This window comes from Musa acuminata, chromosome BXJ2-1 (genome assembly GCF_036884655.1).
Source record: "Musa acuminata AAA Group cultivar baxijiao chromosome BXJ2-1, Cavendish_Baxijiao_AAA, whole genome shotgun sequence".
NCBI classification, from domain to species: Eukaryota; Viridiplantae; Streptophyta; class Magnoliopsida; order Zingiberales; family Musaceae; genus Musa; species Musa acuminata.
The window spans coordinates 9,968,494-9,978,572 of NC_088338.1; the positions used below are offsets into that span (position 1 = coordinate 9,968,494).

At 41.1% G+C, this 10,079-nt stretch overlaps 1 protein-coding gene across 1 annotated transcript; it reads right to left on the reverse strand.

Moving 5' to 3' along the window:
* Window positions 1–8,071: 8,071 nt before the first annotated feature.
* LOC135597968 (probable CCR4-associated factor 1 homolog 11) lies at window positions 8,072–8,935 on the reverse strand. Its single transcript, XM_065091480.1, has one exon. The coding sequence runs from the start codon at window positions 8,933–8,935 to the stop codon at window positions 8,072–8,074; it is 864 nt and encodes a 287-aa protein (XP_064947552.1).
* Between the last annotated feature and the right edge of the window lie 1,144 nt (window positions 8,936–10,079).

Sequence of the window (10,079 nt, forward strand, 5' to 3'; positions counted from 1 at the left end):
AACACAGATTTCTAACATTATTCATTGTATTCAGACGATGTTATAATTATTATTTTTTCTATTCATTTTGTATTGCCTACATTGCTAGCTCCCTTTCATCACCAAAAATTGTTTGCCTAGCAATTGTTTCTACGTTCCATATTAACCTTGCTACTACATTAATTCCCTTCCCTTCTCTACCAAAAAAATATGTGTGATTCACCAACTTTCTCAGCTTATCCCTCATTTTATTCCTCGCCTACCACAATGGATTAATTTTACAACTCATCCAGCCCCTCCCTCATCATCGTCATTAATTCTAGATCGGGCTTCCCTATTTTAACGTATATTTGACATCTATTTCCCTTACATTCCTTCAAGACAAGTCTTGGATACCTTGATTATCGAGGACAAAGGCCGTGACATCCCCATTCTCAAAATCCTATTATATCTTGTGTGTTTGACACTTTTTATACAACCGGTTCAACTAAGCCTAGCTTGATGCCTTCGTACGTCTTCTAAATTCACACTCCCTATATGATAAGTTCATGTTGCCTTGATCGATATGGTCGCACCTCTCTTACATTGCAAACTCTCTATGTGCACCATTCAGATTAGGACACCTTAATGTAGCTGCACATCTCGTGTATAACACTCAATACACTTACTCTAGTAGTTTATGTTCCAATGCTCTTGAGTGTCTCCAAGTCCCATGCACCCTACACGAACAGAGCATGTGGGTGTTATTGAGAAGCATTTATTGCATGTAATATTTGTTGAGTTCCCGAATCCGACATATTCCAATACAACCAACCCTTTTCCTTATGGCAAATGATATGACTATGCTTGACAACCAAATAAAACTCGATACATAGTATCTATTCGACTATAGACAAATGATCAAGGCTCAATGTGTCTCACTATGCCTGACCCTAGGGGCCCAGTCAACATGTGATGATTGGACACCACCTAAGCATGTATAGTTAGTATTATAATGATGTGCCCCTGCCTACACATACCTAGTCATCATGACATGTAAAAGGTCTGTTTTATTTAGATGCCGTAGCTTCAGGCCTATAAAAGGATTGCTTCTCTAGTCACACGAAAGCCCTCTAATGGTTATATCTTAGTGTGCCATGTCTTCAAGTACACAATGCATTTAAATGGTCGTTATGTCAATTACTATTGCATCACCAAATCACTCATGCCAGTTTTTATTACTACCTCTTCATTTTGGGTGTGACGTCCCAATTTCGACACATCTTCGAGACAATCAAAACACCTTTCGAGCAGCACTGATGTCCTTTTATATCTCCTGCTTTCGACGTTTTGTATACAAGCAATTTAAGTTGGTATACCTCGATGCTCTCATGTTTCTTATTGGGTCCAACACTCTCTCTGTAGGCCATTCAAGACTACATATTCTAATGCCCATATGTGTTTTTTAAGTAACCCCTAAGATGGATAATTTAAGTTGGTATGCACTAACCTCTTACTTGCCTCCTCCATCCAACAATTCTACATAAGCAATTGAAGTAGACACACAGTAATGCCCTTATGCATCTCCTTCATTTGATACTCTCTACCCTAGCAATTCAAGTCGGCATGCCCAAAAGACCTCATGTGACCCCTGCATCTAAATGTATCTATATTCAATTCAAGTTGACATTCTTAGTATCCTATCATATCTCTTGCATCCGACACTCCCTATAAAACTAGTTCAACTAGGCACAACTCGAAGCTGTAGCACATCTCTTGCATTTGACACTCCCTATGTGGTAAGTCCATGTTGGCACATGTTATGCTCTTGCTCCTCTCTTTCATCCAACACTATATACATGGATAGTTCACATTAGTACACCCCAATTTCATCGTGCATCATATTCATCCAGCACTCCTTGTTTATGTCAGCATGCTCTGATGATCTCGAGTGTTGCCACATCCCATCCACATTACACTAACAGAGCATGTGGGCATTACTTCACTACTTTTGGTGCAGGTAATAGTTGTCGAGTACTATAATCCGACATGCTCTAGTACAACCAACCTTTTTCCCTAGACACAATGTAAGGCAATTGATATGGCTATATATGACAACCAAATAGAATTCAACACGTGGCACATAGTCAAACTATAGACAAGCAACCAAGGTTCGATGTATGTCGCTTATTAGGCCCTAAGGGCCTATCCAGCATGTATAGTTAGTATGACAATGATGTGCCACTACTTACACATACGTAATGATCATGACATCTAAAATTATATTCCATTCGGATACCCTAGCATGGGGCCAATAAAACGATTGCTTTTCTAAAAAAACACAAAGCCTCTAATAGTTATATCTCGGTCTATCATGTTTTCCAATTGGCTATGACATTTCAAGTACACCATACATTTAGATGGTCATTAATATTCATCGAGTTCCCAAATCTAACATATTCCAATACAACCGATCCTTTCCACAAACACAATGTAAGACAAATGATATGACTATATTTGACAACCAAATATAACTCAACATATGGTATCTAGTCAAATTATAAAAAAGTAACCTAGGCTCCATGTGTGCCACTTATTGGGTCGTAAGGGTCTATCCAGTATGTGATGACGTAGCACCACCTAAGCATGTATAGTATGAAAATGATGTGTCACTACCTACACATAGGTAGTCATCATGACATCTAATTATATTCCATTTAGATACTCTAACTTAGGGTATTTACAAGGATTGCTTTTCTAAGTGCAAACCCTCTAATAGTTATATCTATATCTACCACATTTTCTAGTTGGCTATGACATTACCATGCATTTAGATGGTTATTATGTCTCGCCTATTGCATTACTAAATCACTTTCAACATCTTCAATTGCTACCTCTTCATGTTGGGTGCGACATCCCAATTTCAGCACATATGTAGGGCAACCAAAACACCTTTTGTGTAGCACTTACATCCATATATATCTCTTGCATTTGACGCTCTATATATAAGCATATAAGTAGATAAAGTCGGCATGCCCCGATGCTCTAATGCATCTCATAGGTCCAATGTTCCCTAGGTAGGCCATTCAAGGTAGCCCATGCCAATGTCATCGTGTCTTCTACGTGCTATACTCCTAACATGGATAATTTAAGTTGGCACGCCCTAGCACTCTTATGCATCTCCTCTGTCCAACAATTCTACCTAAGTAGTTGAAGTGAAAATGCCATGATGCCCGCATCTCTTGTGTCCTATATTCCCTATCCTACCAATTCAAGTTGGTGTGCCCAGATGACCCCATGTGGCTTTTGCATTCGTAATTTTCTATATTAGCACTTCAAGTTGGCATTCTTAATGTCCTACTAAGTCTCTTGTATCTAACACTCCGTACACATTTGGTTCAACTAGGCATGACCCAATGCCCTTGCACGACCCTTACATTTAACACTCTCTATATGACAAGTTCATGTTGGCACATGCCTGACACCCTTGCTCCTCTCTTACATCCAACACTCTATATGTGGATAGTTCAAGTTAGCACACCCCAATGTCATCCTCTAGCTTCTGCATCTAACACTCCATATTCCATATACTAGTTGTTCATTTCAGCATTCTTGGATTCTCCCGAGTCTCTCCACATCCAATGCACTCTATTGAAATAGAGGTTGTGGACATTACTTAACTATTTTTAGTGCAGATAATGGTCCAATGCTCTTTAGTACAACCAACCCATTTTCCCAAACTCGATGTGAGGCAAACTATAGTCACGCAATCAAGGCTTGATATTTGTCACCTATTGGGACTAAGGGCCCAATCAGCATAGTGATTAATAGCATCACCTAAGCATGTACATGTATTATGAGATGATGTGCTACCACTTACACATACCTAGTCATCATGATATCTAAAAGGAATATTCTTTTCAGATACTCTAGCAAGTGGTATATAAAAGAATCGCTTCTCTAGGCAAACATAAACCCTTTAACAGTGTGATATCTCATTTTTTCATGTCTTCAAATTGGCTATGACATCCCCACTATCATAAACATTCAAGATGGTTGCTATGTTTTCGCTTGTTGCATCACCAAGTCACCCATGACATCTTCCATCAGTACCTCTTCAAGTTGGGTGAGATGTCCCAATCCTAGCACATCTCTCAAAAACCAGAATACTTCTTTCCAAATTGCACTAGTGCCCTCTCATATCTCCTGCATCCATGAAACTATATACATGTAATTCAAGTTAGTATGCCTCGAGACCCGTCATTTGGACTGGCCCTATCGACTTCCGTGGCCAACAATTCATGGAGGTTGTTCGGGCCTGTTTATCTCTCTATCGGCCCCCATGGACAATAGTTCATAGGAGGTCGTTTGAACATATCACCCCTACAGACAAAACAAGGGAGACGTTGGGGCTATTATGGAGGATCTCCTTAGTTGGTCAGGTATAAAAGCCGACCCCTAGTGTCGGCCCAGGAGTCGGACCTTTTTCCAAAAACCTCTCACACCCTATGTAATTTTCGGAACTAACTTATGCATTGGAGGAGTCGGATTAGAAAATTCCTCCTGACGCTAACCTTTACACAATAACCCACCAAAAAGCCCACCTCGGCTTGACCTCAAGACCACCTCGGATAGGTCAAGGTTATGCGAAGACCACCTTAGTCGCGCTAGGACTGCCACAAAGGTTCCTCGGATGTCTCTACGCCTTTGGGACAAGACCAAGCTGGGCTGACTCGACCATCGATGATGCATCCCCTCAATAATTTGGCACTAGATGGAGGGCATTGAATATCGTAGGAATGCCCGCCTATGTGTTGGAAAATCTAGGGGCGATATCACATGCGCAGCGAAAGAATATTAAAAACAAAATCCCTAATTTCTCAAAAGATGTGTTCATTATCGTGCGAAGATTGATGCACAAAAATCGAGAAACTTAAAACAGTGTATATGAAAGATTGTATTACCTAGGGAGATCATATATCTTTAAATCCTTGAATCATTGAATCCTTAACAATTTGGCACTAGAAGGAGGACCTTGAATATAGTAGGAATATCCGCCCATGAACCCTTTACACAAATGGGAAGCTACTTTAATAGTGCAAAGATTGAGTGCTCTAGTGAAGAAACTCTACCCCCAATCTATAGCACCTTTACACAAATGGGCAGCTACCCTCCTTTCCCCAATTGGATGCAACCACCTCCACTCAGACACTAGGGTATTACTGGCCTCTATTCAATGACTTAGAACTCTCACCTCCAAGGATGAATATGAGGCACTTGGTTGTCCTTGCAAAGGCATTATTGAACATCATGAACCAAGTGTAGGCACTCACAAGCATAATGCAGGCAATCGCTCCGCTCTTGTCCCAACTAGGTCAACGGACTATCTTGTCATCGCAACCACGACTGATATCTCAACCACCACTAGCACCCGCACCTATCGGGGTCATAGATGCCCTACAAATCGATGACACGGTATCGACGCGCAGCGGTGCACATATCTGGTATACATGAAGCTCTTCTGCCAACCCTACAGCTCCAAGTATGTTACGTTTCATGGACTCTACGACATGGCATTTGTGATAAAGATGATCACCCGAGCCCCTCTGCCCAACACATTGAACGACTTCTCTGATTTGGTGAGGACCATCTTTGGCCAGATTTATGATCTCAAATATATATCTCGATTTTGTGGAGGACTTCCTCAGGGAGAGATTGGTTTGGTGGGACTATCAAGGTTATTGAACTTTGAACCCGTAGGGATCCGTCACCAAGCAGCATATGATAGTCTACTAATTGGGGCACTCTTCAACAAAATGAAGCAACGAAGGCATGACATAGAGGACAACAGATCTGCATCAGTCCTCTATGGTATAGATAATAGAAGCATCGAGAACAGGACTCGAAGGATTGACCACAGAGGTTGGCCTTACCCAAGACGGCAGCAACACCCCTTGGCTGCCATGGGGTTGGCGGTTTAATTTAGAGGGAATATGTTAATGTATTGAAGCATTTTTCATTTCTTCAATAAAGCTTCTTCACTTCTTCAATAAAGCTTCTTCAAGTTTCGCTCTTGCCTTTGGCCAACGACCAACGTTGTTGAGAAAAGACTAACGCCGCTGCAGCCACATTCCTAAGAGGCTCCACGGCCAATCCTCATCTTCCTCACCGCGGTAGCCTTCGCTGTCTTCGCTGATCTGCCAACAGTCGGTGGACTTAAGGAGAATGAAGGGCGGATTTATGGAGAATGAAGGGAACGCCTGTGCCCTCACAGCAACAGCAATCGCAACAATAGAAGCGATCTACTCTTGCCCTACTCACGAAGTCTCTCGCTTGTAAATCATTCTTTGCATCGATCCAAGATTGGTATCCTTATCAGGAGCAGGGGCATGATAGAAGGTCATGATAGAAGATAAGATTTCCCCATCTATATGAGGAAATCTCTCTATTCTGTTGAGGAAAATCCTCTATTCTGTTGAGGGAAATCCTTTCTCCTAATTTGTATGAGAGAGAACATGTTAATGTATTGAAGCATTTTCATTTCTTCAATAAAGCTAAAGCTTCTTCTCTTCTTCAATAATTGTTCTTATCTTCTATTCTTTCAGTATCAGAGTAGTGAGAAAAGTGAAGTTTCGCTCTTGCCTTTGGCCAGCGACCAACGTTGCTGAGAAAAGTGAAGCTTCGCCCTTGTTTTCGGCCAATGACCAACGCCGCTGTAGTCACATTCCTAAGAGGCTCCACGGCCAATCCTCATCTTCCTCACCGGGGCATGATAGAAGATAAGATTTCCCCAACTATATGAGGAAATCTCTCTATTCTGTCGAGGAAAATTCTTTCTCATAATCTTTATAAATAGAAGAGGGAACATGTTAATGTATTGAAGCATTTTTTATTTCTTCAATAAAGTTTCTTCACTTCTTCAAAAAAAGCTTCTTCAGTAATTGTTCTTATCTTCTATTCTTTTCATCAAATATGTCATCCTGAGTGTCAAGAAAATGTCCCTCGGAATGGACGATGGAGTCCACTTGACATTTTCTGATAGAGATCTGCAGCAATTTTCATTTGCATCCGTGCCAAATCGAAGACTTAATCCACGAGAAGACTCGTTCTTTTACAGTATTCAGAAAATTAAAATGAAATTGATATTCTTTCTTTAGATACTAAACGTGTGCAGTTGATGATCTTTTTTTGTGTTCATTATTTACTGAGAAAAATAAGAAAAAGTTCCTCTCTGTTTTGACTGCCCATCTGCTTGACACTTGAGCTATTTCCCCACGGATACAAGCTAGTGAATCCTATGGTTCATGATTTATGTAACAAAACTTTCATACCGATTAAAACTTTCTACAAAATTTGAAATTGAAGAGAACTATTATTAAAAAAAAATTTGATACCGAGAAGAAATTAGTTTGGTAAGTCGTGAAAGTATTATATTTTGAAGATATTATACACCTAAAATGTATTACATCCGTAAGGATAAAATTTATTCAATTTGTATTTTTTATATACATTATGGCTGAATAATATCGTTACTTCTTTTTTTTCATATGATATATGATTTTCTACTATTAATTTCAGTTTAAATTGGATGTTCTATTTTTTTTTCTAAAATTTCAAACTGCAGCGTGCTAGATGATGTTGGGATTTTACTTTATCGAATTAGCATAGATTAACACCAATGGTTTTAAGACGCAACAAGTATTAAGAGTTGTATGATACAGAAACATATTTCTCAACTGTAATAGGTCAAACAAATGTGTTTTTTTGAACATATTTGACAGAATTAGGTACTACAATTGCATTTTAATTCCATAGGCTGTTCGTGTACCTGTTGCAAATACGTACAAAAAAATATGTCATGTATCCTTGATCGTTCTTGTAGGCAACTTTGTTGCATGCTTCACCTCGATGATGATTGCCCTGAGCAGTAGACCTGTAGGGCTCGTTGGTGCGTCGTCGAGTACTGTTTGTTTCCCATGCTTGCATACATCGGATACGTACGAGCACCGGTGCGCATGCATCGTTGTCGTCTCATCGACTTCTGGTGGCCGCAGCAGTAGTACGTGCTGTTGAGCACATTCATTTAGGACATGCAGATCGTACATGTACTAAATTAAACCGCCAACCCCATGGCAAGCAAGCGGTTTTGCTGCCGTCTTGCGTAAGGCCAACCTCTGCGGTCAATCCTTCGAGTCCTCCTGTTCTCGACGCATCTATTCTCTATACCATAGAGGACCGATGCAGATCTGTCGTCCTCTACGTTATGCCTTCGTTGCTTCATTTCGTTGAAGAGTGCCCCAATTAGTAGACTGTCATATGCTGCTTGGTGACGGATCCCTATGGGTTCAAAGTTCAATAACCTTGATAGTCCCACCAAACCAATCTCTCCCCGACGCAGTCCTCCACAAAATCGAGATATATATTTGAGATCATAAATCTGGCCGAAGATGGTCCTCACCAAATCAGAGAACTCGTTCAAGGTGTTGGGCAGTGGGGCTCGGGTGATCATCTTTATCACAAAAGCCACGTCGTAGAGTCCGTGAAACGTAACATACCTGGAGCTGTAGGGTTGGCAGAAGAGCTTCACGCATACCAGATAGGCGCACCGCCGCGCGTCGATGCCGTGTCGTCGGTATTGCTGGAAGTCGTGCCCGCTCTGTGCCAACAACTCGATGGAGTCGGGAGAGGAAGCATCCACATCGGGATCGAAATCCGAAAAATTGAACTGCCAACAGCACCCCGGCCATGGGGTGTTGCCGCCTTCGTCGAACAAGGCGACGCCCAGCTGGATCAGGTGCATGTTATCCACGTTGTGCTTCACGTCATTGTATCTTTCTTCTTCGGTGGCATTGCGAGGGGTGTCGCGAATGAACCCCGGGAACTCCGTATCGATTGCCACTATCGGGTAGGAGCCACGGAGACTGAGGATGAGCTCCAAGTGCTCCACAAGGTTTGCCTTCCCCACGTTGATGGCCATGGCAAGCTGCACCACTCTCTCTTTCTCTTTCTCCTTCGCTTTCTCTTTCGCTTTCGCGCTCTCTCTTCACTAGCAGTAGTGTATGTACTTTGGGGTCACCCTCTTTGGTGTTTATATAGACGATTTCCCGACGCATAACACAGATTTCTAACATTATTCATTGTATTAAGACGATGTTATAATTATTACTTTTTCTATTCATTTTGTATTGCCTACATTGGTAGCTCCCTTTCATCACCAAAGATTGTTTGCCTAGCAATTGGTTCTACGTTCCATATTAACCTTGCTACTTCATTAATTCCCTTCCCTTCTCTACCAAAAATATGTGTGATTCACCAACTTTCTCAGCTTATCCCTCATTTTATTCCTCACCTACCACAATGGATTAATTTTACTGCTCATCCAGCCCCTCCCTCATCATCGTCATTAATTCTAGACCGATCAATATTAAGTTGTGCCTCCCACAATGGTTTAATTAGGGCTTTCCTATTCCACATGTATTTGACATCCATTTCCCTTCCATTCGTTCCGTGTTTTGGTTTCCTTGATGATCGAGGACAATGGCCGCAACTTTGTCTCTCACTAGACCACATCATATTAACCCATTGCTTCAAATCCTTCCCTTCCTCGTGCAATTGCCTGCCCCTTTAACCAATTAGGGAAATACTTCTAATTCTTTGTTCACATATATTCCATATAATTTTGAAAAACATGCCATGTGGGAAAATATGATTAATAATTCCTTTTTTTTTCTTCAAACACAAAAAGCAGTTGCTAGTATTTTCAATACCCATATTGGTCGATCTATCTAAGATTAGGAGCAACGCTGCGATTAACTTTCAACAAAAGACCTTCACCCTTAGCATAGTAGGAAGATGTCAAACCTTTCAAGCTTATATATAAATCTATTGGCTGACTTGGTAGATGCAACCCCATTCTAATCATACTTCCATTTCATGCCTAAGTATCATCACTTGGAATAAGAAAGATATCAATTGTGTTGGAAAAAATCTGTTAATGTGAAATAATTCTTTTCCCTCTTTATGTATCAAAAAGAGGGAACGTAGGCGCGGGGGCCGGAGAAGGGCGAGCCTCCGAGACGGAAGGCCACGATGGGGGCACGGGCGCTGGATCGGGGTAGGCG

Bases quoted from the DNA above. Each gene is read 5' to 3' on its own strand.
- LOC135597968 (XM_065091480.1), bottom strand. From the start codon at position 8,935: ATGGCCATCAACGTGGGGAAGGCAAACCTTGTGGAGCACTTGGAGCTC.